General features: G+C 43.4%; 1 protein-coding gene across 5 annotated transcripts in view; it reads left to right on the top strand.

Moving 5' to 3' along the window:
• Tjp1 (tight junction protein 1) overlaps positions 1-18,276 on the top strand; it is a 71,997-nt gene extending 53,721 nt beyond the window's left edge. The window contains exons 19-28 of one of the 5 annotated variants that reach the window (XM_048368778.1): positions 1,085-1,435; positions 1,746-1,985; positions 2,638-3,510; positions 3,648-3,745; positions 4,709-4,936; positions 9,274-9,440; positions 11,573-12,044; positions 13,561-13,775; positions 15,189-15,332; positions 16,742-18,276. In XM_048368778.1, the coding sequence (XP_048224735.1) occupies positions 1,085-1,435; positions 1,746-1,985; positions 2,638-3,510; positions 3,648-3,745; positions 4,709-4,936; positions 9,274-9,440; positions 11,573-12,044; positions 13,561-13,775; positions 15,189-15,332; positions 16,742-16,836 (2,883 nt within the window). In that variant the 3' untranslated portion in view covers positions 16,837-18,276. The remainder of the gene's footprint in view (positions 1-1,084; positions 1,436-1,745; positions 1,986-2,637; positions 3,511-3,647; positions 3,746-4,708; positions 4,937-9,273; positions 9,441-11,572; positions 12,045-13,560; positions 13,776-15,188; positions 15,333-16,741) is intronic. The other 4 variants (XM_048368780.1, XM_048368779.1, XM_048368781.1 and 1 more) reach the window with 4 other exon arrangements.
• Positions 18,277-19,426: the final 1,150 nt, after the last annotated feature.

Below are 19,426 nucleotides of genomic sequence, written 5' to 3' on the forward strand. Positions count from 1 at the left end.
GATGGAAACCAGAGCCGTGGGGAGGCCTGACAAATCCTCCTCTTTCTTACCAGGAGGGCAAGTGTTCACATGCTTACAGAACCAAGCTGGGATTTGATGAAAAGCTGTGTTCAGGCAGCCTGACTCCCTAGATTGTGCTTTGGGCATAGCAGTCTCATCAGTCTGCTACTGTTCATGAAGACCAAGAGTCTTACAGTTGTCATTCATTCAGTCTGTGTGGCAATTCATCATATACTTTCTGATTTCGGGATTCCAAATCCTTCAGCGCTCATACTTAACTAGACACTATGTCTAGACAACATCTTCAAGGGCTATTCTGTTAATCTAGGTACTAGTTTCAAATCAGTTTCTAATGACAGTCTGTTGATTTATAATTGTAGAATTCCTTTTCCCTCAAATACTCCTCACTTTCTGATCAGCTCAGAAACTGATCGATGTAGACCACAAGAAGTTATCAACTCTTACTTGCAAAAGAGAAGCATAACCGAATCTCTTCCTTTCTCTATTGGGTACTACTTTTGTGAAAAATAATTTAAAATGTCTTCTTAATTGAATGGGGCAACCATTAACACCACCACATAGGTGATGATTTTTGGTTGTGTTCCTTGAAAGCTTTAAATAACAACTTTTAAAAAGATGTTTTCTCTTACTCAACTTGAACCATGGGGTTTGTTGTAGTTATTCTCATGTGTGCTGCTCTGTCAGTGTGTCCTTGTATTTATGAGCTTGGTTTGGTAGCATTCTCCCTCTTCACCTTGCTTTGAACTAGAAAGCTAGTGTCTACGTTTATAAACCCGTATTGTGCCAGGATGTCTTTACTGTTCTCTAAGACCGAGCCCTGGAGTCTAGCCTTGTCCTAGCTAGCCAACCACCGTTTCATCCATCCAGGCCCTTCAGATCTCCGGGGGTGCTATGTGTGTCTGCATGTGTGCGTGTACTCTCTTCTTGCCCTTTCTTCACCAGAAATTTCAAGAAACAGATACAATTTCTCCAACAAAAATATCCTTTTCCAATCTCCCTTGTAAAATAAAGGCCATCTCTTAACTGCTGAATAAAATTTTTAATTTACTTTTATTTGACCCAGGCGGATGGTGCTACAAGTGATGACCTTGATTTGCATGATGATCGTCTGTCCTACCTGTCAGCCCCAGGTAGTGAGTACTCAATGTATAGCACGGACAGTAGACACACTTCTGACTATGAAGACACAGATACAGAAGGCGGGGCCTACACTGATCAAGAACTAGATGAAACTCTTAATGATGAGGTGGGGACTCCACCGGAGTCTGCCATTACACGGTCCTCTGAGCCTGTAAGAGAGGACTCCTCTGGAATGCATCATGAAAACCAAACATATCCTCCTTACCCACCACAAGCGCAGCCACAACCTATTCATAGAATAGACTCCCCTGGATTTAAGACAGCCTCTCAACAGGTAAGCAGTGAGTCTTCGACGTTTCATAGCTAGTGGTGCATTATTAAATTTGACAATATGGTGATTGAATGAAAGACTATACTTGTCCTTTGTCCAGATTAAGACTTAACCTTTAGTGTCAGATTTTTAAAAAGTGTGTTCAACGTACACCGCAATATATTGAACTAAAAAAAATTAGTACATTAGGTGATAACTTTTAACATTGCTACTCAGGGCCTTTAAATGTATGTCTGCCAATCACGATAAATTGACGCGAGAAGTTAGCAGGAAACAAAAACACTATATTTAAAATATTTTAAAAACTTCACAGAAAGCAGAAGCCTCATCTCCAGTCCCTTACCTTTCGCCTGAAACAAACCCAGCATCATCAACCTCTGCAGTTAATCCCACTGTAAATTTAACTAATGTCAGACGGGAGGAGCCCACCCCAGCTCCTTCTACCTGTCACTCACCACAAGCTGATTCTTTAAGAACACCAAGTGCTGAGGCAGCTCACATAATGCTAAGGGATCAAGAAGCATCACTGCCGTCGCATGTAGACCCAGCAAAGGTACCTGAGCCGCAGTGCCGCACTGATCTGTTGCTCTCCATCAATCTACACATGATTGTTGTTGCTTTACCCTTTCAGTTTTCCTTTGCTTTTTACTGTGGGCTTACGCACTCTAGTGCTTCAACTCGGTACAGATCCTTTCTGTTTCGTAGTGTGCATGGCTTCCCGTGGTCTACTGATTATTTGAGAACAGGCCTTTTGACTGAGATTTGTGCTTTTAAGATTTTTATTATCTTTATTTTGGGTGTTCAGTAGCTTTCAGAATTCCTTAAAATGTAATTGAGAACTCATCATAAATATTTCTGTTGATACAAATTCTGGCATCCATACATTTTCTTTCTGATTTTCATTTTTGCTGTCAAAGTCAAATGGAATCAGTAGCTCAATGCATTAATTTTCTACTAAATTTATTAATTTATCTTTAACTTTTTGTTTAGAACTTGCTAAAACATGAAAGCCCCTACCTGCAAATTTTGCGCTTTACTTAAACTAGCTTTCTCCACTAATCTAATCTTGTCTATGCTGGTAATAAAATGGTGGAGCATATTATTTTCATATGTTCAAATCATAGTCTAGTATTTATTTACAGTCTTAATAAGTAGAGTGGAATTGAAAATGAGCCCTTTTCCTTAAGTGTGAATTTTTTATACAGGTGTATAGGAAGGATCCGTATCCTGAGGAAATGATGAGACCGAACCATGTTTTGAAGCAACCAGCTGTTGGCCACCCAGGCCAGAGGCCAGACAAAGAGGCAAATCTGACCTATGAACCCCAACTTCCATACTTGGAGAAGCAAACCAGCAGAGACCTTGAGCAGCCCACATACAGATATGACTCCTCAAACTATACGGACCAGTTCTCTCGAAACTATGACCATCGCCTGCGATATGAAGAGCAGGTCCCTCCTTATGAAGAACAGTGGTCTTACTATGACGACAGACAGTCCGCTCCGCCTCGGCCCCCTTTCGATAGTCAGCCGCCTCGAGACCTGGACTCCAGACAGCTTCCGGCAGAGCCCTCAGAACGAGGCTATTTCCCACGTTTTGAAGAGCCAGCCCCTCTGTCTTATGACAGTAGACCACGCTATGAACCACCTCCACCTAGAACCTCCACCCTACGACGTGAAGAGCAGCCAGCCCCCGGATATGATGTGCACAGCAGATATAGACCCGAAGCCCAGTCCTACTCATCTGCTCCTAAGTCTTCAGAACCCAAGCCGTATTTTGACCAGTACTCACGAAATTATGAGCAAGTACCATCCCAAGGATTTCCTTCCAAAGCAGGCCTTTATGAGCCTCTCCATGGTGCTGCGGTTGTCCCTCCTCTGCTCCCTTCCTCCCAACATAAGCCGGAACCCCTTCCTGCAACTACCAAACCATTGCCCCCACCCCCCGCCCTAACCGAAGAGGAAGAGGATCCAGCGATGAAACCACAGTCCGTGCTTACCAGAGTTAAAATGTTTGAGAACAAAAGATCCGCATCCTTGGACAACAAGAGGGATGGGACTGATGTTGGCAGCTTTAAGGTGAGAACACCAGTGTACCTAGATGCACAGGTAGGGAAGTGAAGAGCAGACACTGCTCCGCTCCCTCCCCTCTAACTGAAGACTGCTTTGTGGCAGTAACTGTCTGTTCCTTGAACTTCTCTGTCTTGTCTCTGCAGCCTCCAGAAGTAGCATCGAAACCCCCAGGTGCTTCCATCACTGCCCCTAAATCCACATCTCAGAATCAGTTCAGTGAACATGACAAAACTCTCTACAGGTGGGTATGGTGTGGCGGGGTGACCGAGCTGACGGGGAGTTTCCCTTCTTAGGGGAGACAGAGAAAGCCTTGTGCTGTTCCTAGAGGAGAGGGTAAAAAGGAAGAGAGAAGGTCTCATTCTTTCTCAAAAGCCAATAGCTCTCTTAATTAAAACACTGATTCTACAAAAGCAAATAGTAATTTAAAAAAAAAAAGCTTTAGTATACCTCAGTATACAAATCTTAACCAGATTTTTGTTTAATGGTACTAGGGTTTGGAACTCAGTACCTCATACTTACTCAGCAAATGCTGAACCCCTTCTTTTTTTTTTTTTGGCCAGTCCTGGGCCTTGGACTCAGGGCCTGAGCACTGTCCCTGGCTTCTTCCCGCTCAAGGCTAGCACTCTGCCACTTGAGCCACAGCGCCGCTTCTGGCCGTTTTCTGTATATGTGGTGCTGGGGAATCGAACCTAGGGCCTCGTGTATCCGAGGCAGGCACTCTTGCCACTAGGCTATATCCCCAGCCCGCTGAACCCCTTCTTGACGAGCAACTTTGGTCGAGGTCCTTTCAGGCTACCTTTATGCATAGTTGTACTGTATTTCAAAGTTAATCCCTTCCATCTTAGTATCTTAAAGGTTTTTTGCAGAGTACCTGTGAAGTCCTAAAGCCTATCATTTGTTACAGTTGATGTTCACTGTGCAGTTCGGCTCCCTACTTGCTTCCTGACGTACTGTTCTAATCCAGCTGAGACCCCTTAACCAGATAACATGGCTTGCTGCACCGTGGAAGGACTCAGGAGACAGGAGCAGCCCACCTTCCAGAGTCTTCTAGGAGGACCTGAAATTGGAGTAGCATTCCACTGCTTGTTCAGTTAGATCTTTAGTAATCACAGCAGTCCATTCAAAGACAAAATGAGATGATTTCATTTTCTTTCTAAAATTAACATCTAAAAAGAACTCCCATCTGTCCTTCATTATCTGTCAGGATCCCAGAACCTCAAAAACCTCAGGCAAAGCCTCCTGAAGATATTGTTCGGTCAAATCATTATGATCCTGAGGAAGATGAAGAATATTACCGAAAGCAGCTCTCATACTTTGACCGAAGAAGTTTTGAGAACAAGCCGCCTGCACACATTCCTGCCAGTCACCTCCCAGAGCCTGCCAAACCCGGTCATTCTCAGAATCAACCAAACTTTTCTAGTTATTCTTCAAAGTAAGTTATTTCACCTAAGACTTACTTTTTAGAAATAAAATGAAATATTATATGCATAAGATGAAAGTCATTCTATTTTTAAAGGAAAGTGTGATGTGCAATAAATGCATGGTTTCTTTAGGCTCTAGTACTCCACCTTGTATGAGTTCTGAAAGGTGTGGCTTTGGTCTTGCACTAAATGGTAGGAAACTTCGTGTCAGAAACGATGCTAAAGTCAAAGGATTTTAAATAAAGAAGTAAACTGAAGATCAGAAGATTCTGTATATGCATTCAATAATTCTTTTTATTTTCTGATTTTGTTTTTTAAACATAAAAATAGGGTTAAGTATTAGACATGTTTTGTTTTTCCAATGCAAGCTAAAGCTTAAGGATGAGTGTGTGTCCCCTGTCCTTCGTTGTTGGACTTTTGGGGGGACTTTAGAAATTGAGGGGGGGCCCCATTTTATAGTCAAGAAAACCAACCTGAAGTAAAGTAAAATGGCAGGGTTAGCTCTCAATCTTGTTTTTATCTGTCTCTGCTGCTCCCTTGTCATGGGTTTTGTGTTGGTGTTTTTCTTTTTGTGCCTGGCAAGTCTGTCTGGTTCTGAGCCCTGACGGTAAACAACACATCACAGCGAGAGTTAGATAGGAACATGGAGGCCCTAGTGTTCAGACCTTGACAAAACAGACCCAAACAGGTAGAGATCTATCATAAGGAGTTCGTTTATACAGTAATGGTGGCTGCCTAAGCAAGTCCTGAGTCAGAGGCAGACTGCCAGAGTCTTCAAACTCGGGCAAGGCCTGTGTGTTTCACCCTCAACAGGCCAGGCCCACGCTCACCTTCTCTTTTCTGATGAGAGGCTGATGAGGCTCACAGTAGCACTGAGATGAGTATTTGCTTGAGTAAGTGGAACTAAAGTTCAGCCTAACCAGCTTGTCACCACAAAAGGCATTCCGTACCACTTTTGTGTTTTAAGATGAAAAGCGCCTACATTTTTACCCATGTTTTTACTTAGATGCTTCGGATTTTCTGAATCTGAAATTTCCTTAAAATATATTTTAAACCTTTAACTTTGAAAAGCACATTGCAGTTACCTCTTTTTTTTTTTTTTTTTTTTTTTTTTTTTGGTAAAACACCATTTAAAGCCAAGACTTAAAGTATTAAAATCTTAGCTGGGAGCCAGTGGCTCACTCCTATAATCCTAGCTACTCAGCAGGTTAATGAATAATCTTAGCTACTCAAGAAGTTGAGACCTGAGGATCTTCACTCAAAGCTAAATGGGGCAGGAAAGTTCATGAGACTTACCTCCAGCTAACCACCAAAAGCCAGAGTAGAGGTGTGCCCCAGGTGGTAGAGTGATAACCTTGAGGGAAAAAGCTTAAGGGAGAGTACCCAGGCCCTGGCTTGAAGTTCCAGTACCAGCACTAAATAAATAATGCATACATAGTGATTTCTATAGAACATTGATAAAAATATAAATGTTGAGTGCTGTAATGGTTACGTTAAGTGCAAATAGTATGAGACAGGAGCATTTAGTGGAGTGTCACAAGACAGGAACTCACCTTGGTAAAGAGAAGTGTTCATCCTGTGGTAATTGCTTCTTTTATTCCATTAAGCACAAGTGTCCCTGTTGGAAGAGGGCTGTGAGTTGCGGCTCTGCCCTTTCAAATAAAACTTCTTAGAGTACAACCTTAAAGGAATACCTTTTGGATTTTTCTGTTTGTGCCAGTCCTGGGGTTTGAACTCAGGGCCTGAGCACATTTCCCTGGCTTCTTTTTGCTCAAGAGTAACACTCTACCACCTGAGCCACAGCGCCACTTCTGGCTTTTTCTATATGTGTGGTGCTGAGGAATCAAGCCCAGGGCTTCATGTATACAAGGCAAGCACTCTACCACTAGGCCATACTCCCACCCCTTAAAAGATAAGTAAAAAGGTTTTCTAGGGAATCAGATGAGGGAAGTATTTTAAATTTCCTGTTAATTTCAGACACACACACACCCCCATGTACATTTTTTGGCAGTAGTAGGGTTTGAACTAGAGCCTTGCCCCTGCTAGGCAGTGCTCTACCACTTGGCTATACCTCCAGTCCTTTTTACTTTAGATTATTTTTCAGTTAAGATCTTGCAGTTATACTTGGGCCAGCTTCAGACCTACCTTTACCTCTTCTTGAGTAGCTGGTATTACACGGATGCCTGAGCTGGCTTCAAATTGAGATCTTCCAGATCTCTGTCTCCCTAATAGCTTCTATTGCAAGCATGAGCCATTTCATTTTAGAAAGCTTAATAGTTTGTAATATGCAACTTTCAGAGAGGGTCTGGAACACTTCCCTGTATAAAATAGCTCATTAATTACTGTACAGCTTAACATAAGGCACAGTGTGCTAGGTTCATTGGCTGTGTTCTTCTTCATTACACAGCTCTGAGGAACCAGGAACTACACGAATCATAGTTTTGACAAGGAAATATTACCTTTGAAACTGTATTGTTTGCTTCCTAATAAGAACAGTTTTAGAGATTGCTGGTGGGCAATGTTTTTGTATGTGCCTGTGACATTATTAGACCTGAGAGGCCCCTTTGCAAATGAGGTTCTACCCACCATGGGGCTTAGCTTAAAATTGGGCTAGAGGTGGGTGAGGCCTTTCTGGAAAAGAATGTGTTAATCATGGTTGTGTGTCTGTCACAGGTACAGGTATGTGGGGTTCTGCTTGCCAGTTCATCTGAGCCCTTGTATCAAGGGATTAGTATCACTTTTTTTCCTGGGTCTCTATGTACAGAATTTCTTGTGCACAGTCTTGTCATTTGTTGTGATATTTTCTCTCTTTTATTCACAACCTGCTGATTATCCCAAGTCACCTGCTATTTGCTGTTTGTTTGGCAGAGCTGGGGGCTTGACCGCTGAGCTTACCCCAGCCTGGCTGATTTCCTTGCTAACTACTCGCAGCTTCAGTGGAAGCAGGGAGAGGTTGAAGCTCAGAACTCGCACATTCTTCAGGGGAATGCTAGTTAGCTCTGTGGGTGGGTGGGCAGGTGGCTAGACATCATGATGTCACTATTTTAATATATTGCTAGGTTCTACAGCTGAGTGAGCCACAGGCTGTTATGAAACAAATGATGCCAAATGGTGGATGTTGGTTTATATTCTAAAATGACACAAGTTCCATTTGCTGCAAGTTTACCTGGTTAGATTGACCATTTTCTTCCGTTTTTCTATTGCGCTTGCTTTGCCATCACCTAGATTTCTTGGCTCTTACACTAGCTATGACTACTTGAAAAGGACCGTCAAGTGGTAAGCCTGGCATTGGTGTGAGGCTGCTCCCTGAGGTGTCCCTCCCTATGGCCCTGGGTTATGTGCACTTTCATCCTCCAAAGCTGGGTCTAGAAGCCTGAAAGCAAGATATAAAATGGTAAAGCTAATCCTCTTCAACCAACCAAAGTCTCCTATGAAAATGCACATGCGTGTCCCGAATGACATGTGATGGATTGTTAGTGCACATAGAGCCAGTGCGCTTTGGCATTCTGCAGTAAGGTTCAGATGGCAGTGTTGTAATTATGGGTCTATTTGCACTCCTTTGTTTGACTTTTGTATGTTACCTAGTAGTGATTGGCAGTGTAAAAAAAGTAAAGACACATGGCACAATTTGATTTAAATGACTCTTGTACCTCACTCTGGCAGTCATTAAACAGTAAAGAATGCGCAGTAAGTCATGGGCAGAGGGGAAAGCTGGAGCTATCCAGTTTGGTCAGTGTTACTAGAGCCCTGCTCTGCCCCCTTGACTTCGCTGCTTATGGCTGCTTCGGACCTAAGTCAGCCATGTTGAAAGCTGACAGAGGCTGTAAGACCCAAAAAGCTAAACCATGTTTCCTTACCCAGCCCTTCACTGAAAAAGTTTGCCCAGCTCTGGTCGGTAGCATCATTGTTTATGGTGCTGTATTTATGCCAGTTGCCAAGGCTCTGCCCCTTGGACTCAGTGGCAAAGCTGGGTCAAGGAAGATTGGTGCCATGATACCTTTTCAAAATATCTTCTAGTCTTCGTTAGACTTATCAGCTATTGCTGCTTTTTGTTACTATCAAATTACATATTTAAAAGTATACCCAAAATTTCATCCGCCTGTTTGGTTGCTGTTTTCTGGGTGCTTACTGACATCCTTTTGAGTATCTGTGCTGTCTTGACATATCATGTGCTGATGGATGGTGGAATTGTTTGCATACTATGGTAGAGTAGCTACCCATATTTAAAGAATAAATCATGACAACTCTAGATTGTTTTCAAAATCATAAGGATCCTTGAAGGAATGAGAACTTGTTTTGTAAATAAGTATGTTTTTAAGTGTTGGCATTTCCTTCATTTTTCACCCAGGGGAAAAGCTGAAACTGATGCTGTAGATAGAACGTTTGTGGAGAAACGCTATGAGCCCATGCAGGCCTCACCACCCCCTCCCCCGCTGCCCTCCCAGTACTCGCAGCCAGCCCCGCCCGCCACCGCCTCAGCCCTCCACGTGCATCCCAAGGGCACTCACGGTGAAGGTAGGAAAGCCACACGTGGCTATCACCACTATAACATAGTAGTAAGCTAATGAAATTCAGGTCCTGTGTTTTTAAGCTAAATGGTTTTCAGGTTTTAAATACATACTTTAGGGCTAAACTTAAGCATTTGGATAGTGCTTTGTAAAAACGGTTATATCCCATCTTCACTCATGGACCTAGCGAAGCCATAAAGTTCTAGATGGAAGACTCCCATAGCACCCTGCCTTTTTGCATTTACACTCCTTGGAAAATCTCATCAAGGTAGATAACATATCTAGTTTATTCACTGGAACAACTTAATATTTTACCATAAGGATGTAGCGGGGTATGTTTATCTGTGCTCCTGTTGCAACCATTGCGCTAGGTCATATTCCAAGCCCTGTAGTATGACAGTTCTCTTCTCAAGTACGATACTTGTTGCACATGGATCAAATTTTAGGATACTTGAACCAGACAAGTTGTCCTCCTGAATTGATGTTTTTAATATCACACAACTGTCCCTGCAGTTGAAGAGTTTCCATTCTTCATTTTTTTCATTTTTTTTTCTTCATTTTTTTTTGGCCAGTCCTGGGCCTTGAACTCAGGGCCTGAGCACTGTCCCTGGCTTCCTTTTGTTCAAGGCTAGCACTCTGCCACTTGAGCCACAGCACCACTTCTGGCCGTTTTCTGTATATGTGGTGCTGGGGAATTGAACCCAGGGCCTCATGTATATGAGGCAAGCTCTCTTGCCACTAGGCCATATCCCCAGCCCGAAGAGTTTCCATTCTTAACCGTCCTGTGAAAGTATACCTCCTGTGCAAATTCCCCACTGTTAGGTTGTTGGCTATCACGGTTTTGTAGAAGTCCTTTATCATGTTTAGGAAGCTCTCTATTCCTAGTTGGCTGACAGTATTTTGTCCATTTTTTTCTCATGTAACATGGTCACATGATTTTTCTCCTTTACTCTGTTAATGTGGTAAGTTGTACTACTGTGTTAGTATAGTGAGGTTTAGATTAACAATTTCCTTGAAATGTCTGTCTGGTTTGGTCTCATGATTGTGTTCTTTTCATAAAGGAGAGCTAGGACATGTTTCCAATTCTGTGTTTTCATAATGCTTTGTAAGCATTGGTATTAATTTCCCCTTAGTCTTTTTTTTTTTTTTTTTTTTGCCAGTCCTGGAGCTTGGACCCAGGGCCTGAGCACTGTCCCTGGCTTCTTTTTGCTCAAGGCTAGCACTTTGCCACTTGAGCCACAGTGCCACTTCTGTCTTTTTCTATGTATGTGGTGCTGAGGGAATCGAACCCAGGGCTTCATGTATACAAGGCAAGCACTCTACCACTAGGCCACATTCCCAGCCCCTTTCCCTTAGTCTTGTCGGATTCCATTAGCGCTGCCCCTCACCACCTGCAGCAGTGTGCTGGGGTGTGTGTGTGTGTGTGTGTGTGTGTGTGTGTGTGTGTGTGTGTGTGTGTGTGTGTGCTGTAGAGGTATTTCTGTTGTGGCACGTTTTCACCAACACATAGGATTTTCACACTTCAACATTTTGCCATCTTGATGGCTATGGAACAATTGATGCTTCATATTTATATTTGGTTTTGTTTTACATTTTCCTAGCTCATAATGAGGTTGAGTATCTTACTGTACAGTTGTTGGGCATTCTGATAATTACTTCTGGGGTTTTTTGGTTTTTGTTTTTCTACATTAGGCTTAGTTTTTCTTAGAAATTCATAAATGTTTTCTAGACATGTTTTATGCTAATTCCTTATTAGTTGTACATTTTGTAAACATGTATCCCTAGTATGTGTCTTGTTTTGTTTTTTGCTTTGTGGTGAGTTTTTAGGTACTAAAATATTTGCTCAAAGTTGTCATTTCTTGGAGAGAGCCGTGAGGTTGAAGAGTTCTACTGAGACTCGAACCTCTAGAGGCGCCGGGCAGGGCCTTCCAGCCTGACTTGGGCACATGAGGCGGCAGGACACTGACACATTGCGTACATCTGAGCATCACACACGGTGCCCAGGGCCGAAGAGCCACCTCTAGCTGTGCCATGCGACCTGACTCCATCACCAGGACCAGTTAAGAGACATCAGAGGTGCTATGAAAACTTCCCAAGATGTTTTATTTTTAAAAAAATGCTTATGTGTTTGCTTTTCAGGTAATTCGCTGGACTTTCAGAATTCCTTAGTGTCGAAACCAGACCCACCTCCATCTCAGAGTAAGCCAGCAACATTCAGACCACCTCACCGAGAAGACACTGCTCAGACTACCTTCTATCCCCCCAAAAGTTTCCCAGAGAAAGCTCCTGTAAATGGAGTTGAACATACTCAGAAAACGGTCACCCCCGCATATAATCGGTTCACACCTAAACCATACACAAGCTCTGCCCGGCCATTTGAGCGCAAGTTTGAAAGTCCAAAATTCAACCACAATCTTCTGCCCAGTGAAACTGCATATAAGCCCGACTTGTCTTCAAAAACGCCCGCTTCTCCAAAAACTCTCATCAAAGCCCACAACTCATCACAGCCTCCTGAGTTTGACAGTGGAGTTGAAACGTTCTCCATCCATGCAGATAAACCAAAATATCAAATAAATAACATCAGCACGGCGTCTAAAGCTGTTCCTGTGAGGTGAGCTACTATTTGCCTTTGTTTAAGGCATTTGCCCTGTGATTTGTTTACGGTAGTTTGTGGTTATGTGATGTAGGATTTGAAGTGATCATTCGAACTCTTACTGTAAACTGAGCACTGTTGGCACAATGAACATTGTTATATAGAACGCACAGCACAAGGCACAAGATGCTGATAAAATATATATAGTCAGTAGGTATCGTCATGATATTAACCAAGAACTGAGGTTTGAGTCGAGAGAAAGCAGTGTTTGTCAGCATCACACAGCCAGGCTGAGGTGAGCCTGTGTCCACCCCTGGTTATCTGACCTCACTGCCCATCTCAAAGCTCACCATGGCTTCCTGGTTACCACCTAACCTGCTGCTGGTGAGGTACATCGAAGATGGTCTCAGAAGCTGAAGTGTGTATGTTCCTCTGCTACTATTTTGTTCAACAAGAAATAGAGTTGGAAGGCCATGAGCTTAGCATAAAGCGCAGCAGTGGGTAGTAAAATGGACTTGTCAGCCTATCTGGACCCTCGGTTAGATGCCCTTTTCTGTCTCTGCACTAAATACAGACTGACCAGACCATCTGGCTACATACTAGCTCAGCTTAACCTTCTAAAGTAACCACCCACAAGGCAGAAGCATGTTGCATTCTTGGGAAGAACCAAGGACCAAGAAAGCCACCTATACCCTTACTCCCAAGAGAAACAGGGGTCATGTCCGCCTGGGTTCTTGTTTCTCTGTGCCTCCCAGTAGTCTGGAGTGTAGCCGACTAGAAGCTCCTGCGGCTCCACCTCAGCAGCGGGCTCTTCCCCCTGAGGATTGCCGCAGGCTCCATCTCTGGTGCTCCAGTTGGCTGGAATGCAGCTCAGCTATGCTTCGTGTACTGGTTTCGCTCTCAGTCTACCCTTTAGAAAGCCCTAGCTCAAAACTGCTTCAGGACATCTTGACGGCACCCACTGATGGCACATTTTATTACCTTTAGCATAATACTCTGCTACTACACTAGCGTACCTTCACGTCCATGGATGTTTGAGAGATACCTGGTCCACAGTCTCTAGCTTTTGCAAGTTTGCAGGCCCTGCTATTGGCAGACATTTGATACTCACAGAGTGCTAAGGAACCATAATACATGCACACTAAAAATTCTAGGAGGATGTTATCAAGTCTAGGATTTTAAGAGGCACTGTTGGGGGGGGGGGGCGTGCTAGGGATCCGAGTCCAGGGCATGCTAGGGAAGTACTCAATCACCACATTACATCCTCGAACCCACATACTTGTTTTAAAATTACTAACAAGGGAAAAAAAAAAAAGGACTCCCACCTACTAAACTGTGACAGTTTTAAAGCACCAGTTTCATGGATGCTACAACATGCTGCTTAAAGCCCCTGGTAGTTGTGTGAGCGAGGTATCAGGCTTTGTACATTCAGATTACAAAATCAGTCGTGACAGTAGCTTGACCAGTTGCTTTCACAAAAGGAGAGCTGTGCACATCTAGGAAGCTCACTCATCGGCTGTTTCTGAACCCCCAGTCCTTCAGCTGTAGAAGAAGATGATGAGGATGGGCACACGGTAGTGGCCACAGCCAGAGGCATTTTTAACAGCAACGGAGGGGTGCTGAGCTCCATAGAAACTGGCGTTAGCATCATCATCCCACAAGGGGCCATTCCTGAAGGAATTGAACAGGAAATCTACTTCAAGGTCTGCCGAGACAACAGCATCCTCCCACCTCTAGATAAAGAGAAAGGTAAATGTGTCTATTTTCCTGCTTCACTTGAATCACGTCAGTCGCTCTGTGTGTGTGTTTGTGTGCGCGCGCGCATGTGCACTCGCACTTAAACGTTGGCCTTGCCTAGCCAAGGGGATAAGCTGTCAGCCTTTGCTCTGCCTCCAGTCTGGGCCAAACATAGCGTGATCTTTCACCACGGAGGGCCTTTCCTATGAGCACTTGGCAAGAGCCATAGTGTCCCAGGCATATGGTAGTGGTCCATAATGGAGCCACAGTGACATTCCACATGGCAAGCTTTATCAAAGTGAATTCAAAGCCATGGCAAGTGACAGGCCATTGGGTGTCCCTCCACAAGACTGCTAGGTAGTCTGAGCTGACCTAACCACACTTGTCTTTAGTCAGCCCTTCCACCTTTAGAAATGCATTAGAATAGTCTGGGAATGTGGCTTAGCGGTAGAGTGCTTGTCTGGCATGCACGAAGCCCTGGGTTCAATTCCTCAGCACCACATACACAGAAAAGGCCAGGAGTGGCACTGTGGCTCAAGTGGTAAAGTGCTAGCCTTGAGCAAAAGGAAGCCAGAGACAGTGCTCAGGGCCTGAGTTCAAACCTCAGGACTGGCAGAAAGAAAAAGATTAGATAGAACTCACTCCAACAGGCTTTGTCCTGCCTGTCCTCTGACTGCAGAAGGTAAGCAAGCCTTTGGGGTGGGTGCTCAGCCATCCCCAGAAGTTAGCACTAATAAACACTGAGCAGAGTGAATGGAATATCCTTACAGGGCATTGCAGGGTATTCTAGAACTTCCTGAAGAGCCAGAAATGCTGTCAGTTTCCGTCTTTCTAGATCTATCAAGGTGATGCAAAGACTGCCCTGTTGGAGAATTTCTTTTAGCATCTTGCCGTTGTGCTTAGCACACCAACTTTAGTTTTTGCCAGAAGATTTGGCTCTTAATTTGTGATAAATACCTCATCTTACAAACCAGAGCTGGCTGTGCTAGCCCTGCATGAATCCCTTGGCCCCAACCCCATGACAAGCATATTAAAATGGAAGGTTTTGTTAACCTTGTAGAAAGTACACTTGAGTGTTTTATACTGTAGACCTAGATGAGTGCAGTAGCCACTAGCTACGTTTGGTTGTTTAATAATTGCACTGAAAGTTGAAAGCTGCTAGAAATGAAAAAAATGAATTCCAAAGAGCTTATTGATTTCATGTTGAAATAGTGTTTTGATTACACTGAGTTAGATAAAACAAAAATTAACACTTGTTTATGTTTACTTTCTAATGTGGCTACTGGAAAAATGAGCTTCCATTGGCTGTGTGCAGAATTCTATTTGGCTCTAAAGCATATCCCGAGAAAGGGGTGTGAGAAGTTTGTGTCTGTCTAGAAAGAAGACCCCATTTCACGTCTCTCCCCTCTCCTTCCCTGGCTGCAGGCGAGACGCTGCTGAGCCCCCTAGTGATGTGCGGGCCCCATGGCCTCAAGTTCCTGAAACCCGTGGAGCTGCGCTTACCACACTGTGCGTCCATGACTCCTGACGGTTGGTCTTTTGCTCTAAAATCATCCGACTCCTCGTCGGGTATGCTATCTTCACTCTGTCCTCTGGGGCTCTGGGCACTGTCGTTGATTAATGCCTGCACCATCAGTCTCTACTCTGTTCCTGTGTCGGGTATCACCAAGGGCTCAAACTCACTTGTAACCTACTATGAATGATTCTTGGTGTATTACATGATGTTACCTAATTGTCAGGATAGAGTAAGAATTTTTACAGCCCTACACATGGGCATTTTTATCTCCTTACTAAAGTGATTTCATTGCTTTATGTAAGTTTTAATTTTTGGTGGCTATTCTTCATCCACCAAACATTTGCACTAGAGAAACGTAGGACAAGAGACCTTCCGCTATGATCGTCACTCCTCTGGGTAAAGCTCTGAGTGGCTTCCGCTCTGCACTTGTTTTAAATGAATCTTCTCTTAGGGTTGAAATCCAAAGCTTCCATCTTCCTTTCATGTTTCACTTCCTTGAGTTAGTTACTGGTTGGAGCTATCTTTATCTCTGGTGCAGCCACTTGTGTATGAGAGACGAGAGACAAGAAATCAGATAAGTCAATTTAGAAGTCAAGTGGAAACTACCATAGTGAAGTGGTTTCTTCTGGGGGAGAGGGAGCTTGTGAGCATGAGGAAACACACACATGTGTTCTCCAGGGCGACACTCCTATGACCATCACCTTTTTATCATGGACATGTGTTTCAAAAGCACTCTGGTTGTATAGGCCTTGAGCACCAGAAGTGTGTGTGTGCGTGTGTGTGTGCGCGCACGCACGCCTGAGAGTATGTGTGAGAGACTGAAGATTGAACTCAGGGCCTCAAGCTTGACAAAGTGCTTGTAGGCAAGCTCTCTCGCCACTAGGCCATATCCCCAGCTTGACAAAGTGCTTTTGGAAGTGCACAGACAGAATTGGCGTTGGCCAGCTCTGGTGTAGCTTGGTTTGGCAAGACAGCTACAATTTTCTGCACAACTTTTAGAATCTCCTTTGTTGGTCAGTACTTAAAAGTAAGAAATTTGTTCTCACAACTGAGCTCAAGTATGTCACATCTAATTATTGTCCAAAGGAAAAGAAAGATGGTATTAATAATTGTGTAGTCAAGTAAACAAGGACTGTCTCAGGAATATGGTTGCTCTTTCATTCCTTTATTGAAGAGGTCCATGAACTTGATACTCTGATAAAAAGGGACAAGAGACGTCTGAAACAGCTTTCAAGTTGTTTGCTGCTAAAGAGTTTTCACATAGTACAGTATTGCTAAAGAAATAGAGGTTTGTACCTGCTGATGTTATTGGAAGATAATTTTTAAGCATCCTCTCCCCCCAACAGAAAAAAATAGAAGGTTGCACCAAAATATAGTTACCTATATTTGCCCCCAATTGGGGAAGCATTACAGGTAACAGTTAAGCAAATTGTAACTCACTTAATCTTCTTTTTTCTCATAGGTGATCCTAAAACGTGGCAAAACAAATGTCTTCCTGGAGATCCAAATTATCTTGTGGGCGCAAACTGTGTATCTGTCCTGATTGACCACTTTTAATTCTTAAAATATAGGAACTTGATTAAATAATGTGAAGCTGGGTTGAACTTACTAAATCTAAATGGAACCACTCTATTAAGTATTATACTTTCCTTAGGATTGATACTACATTTTGTTAGTATTAAGAAGCATTTGTTGAAACTGATGAAGATTAGTAAGTGTGCCCCAAACCATGGTCAGAAAACGTGCTACAAAATGGCACATTGGCGATGGAGGAGCTGTTGGTATTGGCTAGAGGTTCAAAGATATTTTACTTTATAATGGCTTTTGTACTTTTTTATGGTCACTGCTTAACTTTACATACTGATTTCCGTTAAAATGCCAGCCAGTAAATAGGGGTGCATCCGGGTTCTATTCTTTCCCAAGTACATGGTTTCCAGCTGTATTATGACCCTGACCTCGCATACACATCTTACTATGGTATGCATGAGATAGTATGCACACATTTTTAAAGCGCACCTGGAATATACAACCACTGTAGAGGATTTAGCCGACATGTACAGCAGGGGAATTTATAACTTTGGGGGGAATCAAATGAAGACAATTACTTAATGTGTATGAAGACACATTTCTCTTAGGGAAGGACACCAAAGCATGTGAGATTGGTTCCATAAGCTAACCACATCACCGCAGACGCTACGCAGCAGGAATGCCTTACCCTCCTGTTCTTAATTCCTAGATCATTCTCGCTATGTGTTACCAAGTTTTGATGGCTTTGTGCATATCTAGATACTGTATCATGAAAACAATTGAGTGAATCGTGGACTAAGTGGCTGTGGGAAATGTGTGATCACCCAGAAGAAAATAATGGTGTGATTTGGGTTGGGGGGGGGGTCTCTTTTCTTTCTTTCCTCCCATCCTCCTTTTCTTCCTTTTTTTTTTTTTTTTGATATGGGGCAGTGGTTTTCTTTTCGGCCATGCATTTGAATATTTCAATGTTTTAAGGATGCTTGTACATAATGCGTGCATACCACTTTTGTTCTTGGTTTGTAAATTAACTTTTATAAACTTTACCTTTTTTATACATAAAACCAACTTTCTAAAGGCTACCTTTGTATTTTCTCCTGTACCTCTTGAGCCTTGAACTTTGACCTCTGCAGCAATAAAGCAGCATTTCTATGACGCACGTCATTTTTTTAAGAAAAAGAATGCACAGAGTTGTTACATTTTTAAGTGCTGCATTTAAAAGAGACAGTTACTCAGAATTCTCTAGTTTGATTAAATTCTTGCAAAGTATCCCTACTGTAATTTGTGATACAATGCTGTGCCCTAAAGTGTATTTTTTTACTAATAGACAATTTATTATGGCACATCAGCACGATTTCTGTTTAGATAATACACCACTACATTCTGTTAATCATTAGGTGTGACTGAATTTTCTTTTGCGGTTATTAAAAATCTCAAATTTCTAAATCTGCAGAATAAAACTTTTTAAAATAATGTGCTGGTTTGGTGTGTTTGCCCATTGTTTCTGGTTTTATGCAACTCTAATCCTGCATCAAAACCCTGCATGCAGCTGGGACTGTGGCTTCCTGGTAGAGCGCTTGCCTAGCGTGCATGAAGCCCTGGGTTCATTCCTCAGCACCGCATACACAGAAAAAGCTGGAAGTGGTGCTCTGGCTCAAGTAATAAAGTGCTAAGGAAGCTCAAGGACAGTACCAAAGCCCTGAGTTCAAGCCCCAGGACTGGCAAATAAAAAAAAAACCAAACAAGCCTGCATGTTATTCTTCACTTGCAGAGTGCTCCCTATGGACCAGGCTTCTGCTGAGGGAGGGCAGGCAGAGCCGGTCAGATCAAGTCCCAGAGTAGGCAGCCAGTGGGCTTGTCTTTGATCTGAAGTGCAAAGCATGAATGTTCATTTGGACCAGTTAGTTGATGCACTTCCATTCCCCCAACATGGGCATTTTAGTGTGGTCACTGCACTTGGAGAAGTGGGTGTTAGGGCTACAAATACTCGGTTGGGGGCTATTAACCCCCACTCCTGTTGACACACACTTGCTGGTGTAGTGTAGTGGTGTAGTAGACATCTCTGGATTTGATTTCTTTTTGAATGGTAAGGCACAGTCTTTTGTTCTCCAAATGTTGCTTTGCACTGTCGTAAACATCACCGTCAATATGTAGAGCCGTTTGGTCACAACCCCCCGCCCCCAGGTCCTTGTACACATTTAGACTCAGTCCATCCACCAGCCCTGGGGGCCTGCGATCTCTTTTTTGCCCCAGTATTTTGGTATTTCTGAGGGTGCCATGTACAAGGCAGTATGTAGCCTTAGAGCCTGGCATCTTGGCACGGTGGAATGAAGTTGTGTGTCGTTACAGATGTCAGTAACAAATAATGTTCTGATGGGTGGCTAATCCAGACTTGTGTATCCATTCCCTGGGAAGGGCATTGTGGAATTGTTGGTGTAAACAGCGTTTGTCTACAGGTTGGTGCCTGAACCTAACTTGCCATTTCGCTTGGTGAGGAGTGGGGTTACCGGCTCTCCCTGCCCTTGGCATTGGCTCCATGCCCCAGCGGGGCAGTTGCCATCGTCCTGGTTCTGCTGGTCTTCCTGACCAGCTCACTGCGCTTGACGCATGACTCCAGCAACCC

The sequence above is a fragment of the Perognathus longimembris genome, chromosome 20 (assembly GCF_023159225.1).
Source record: "Perognathus longimembris pacificus isolate PPM17 chromosome 20, ASM2315922v1, whole genome shotgun sequence".
Lineage (NCBI taxonomy): Eukaryota > Metazoa > Chordata > Mammalia > Rodentia > Heteromyidae > Perognathus > Perognathus longimembris.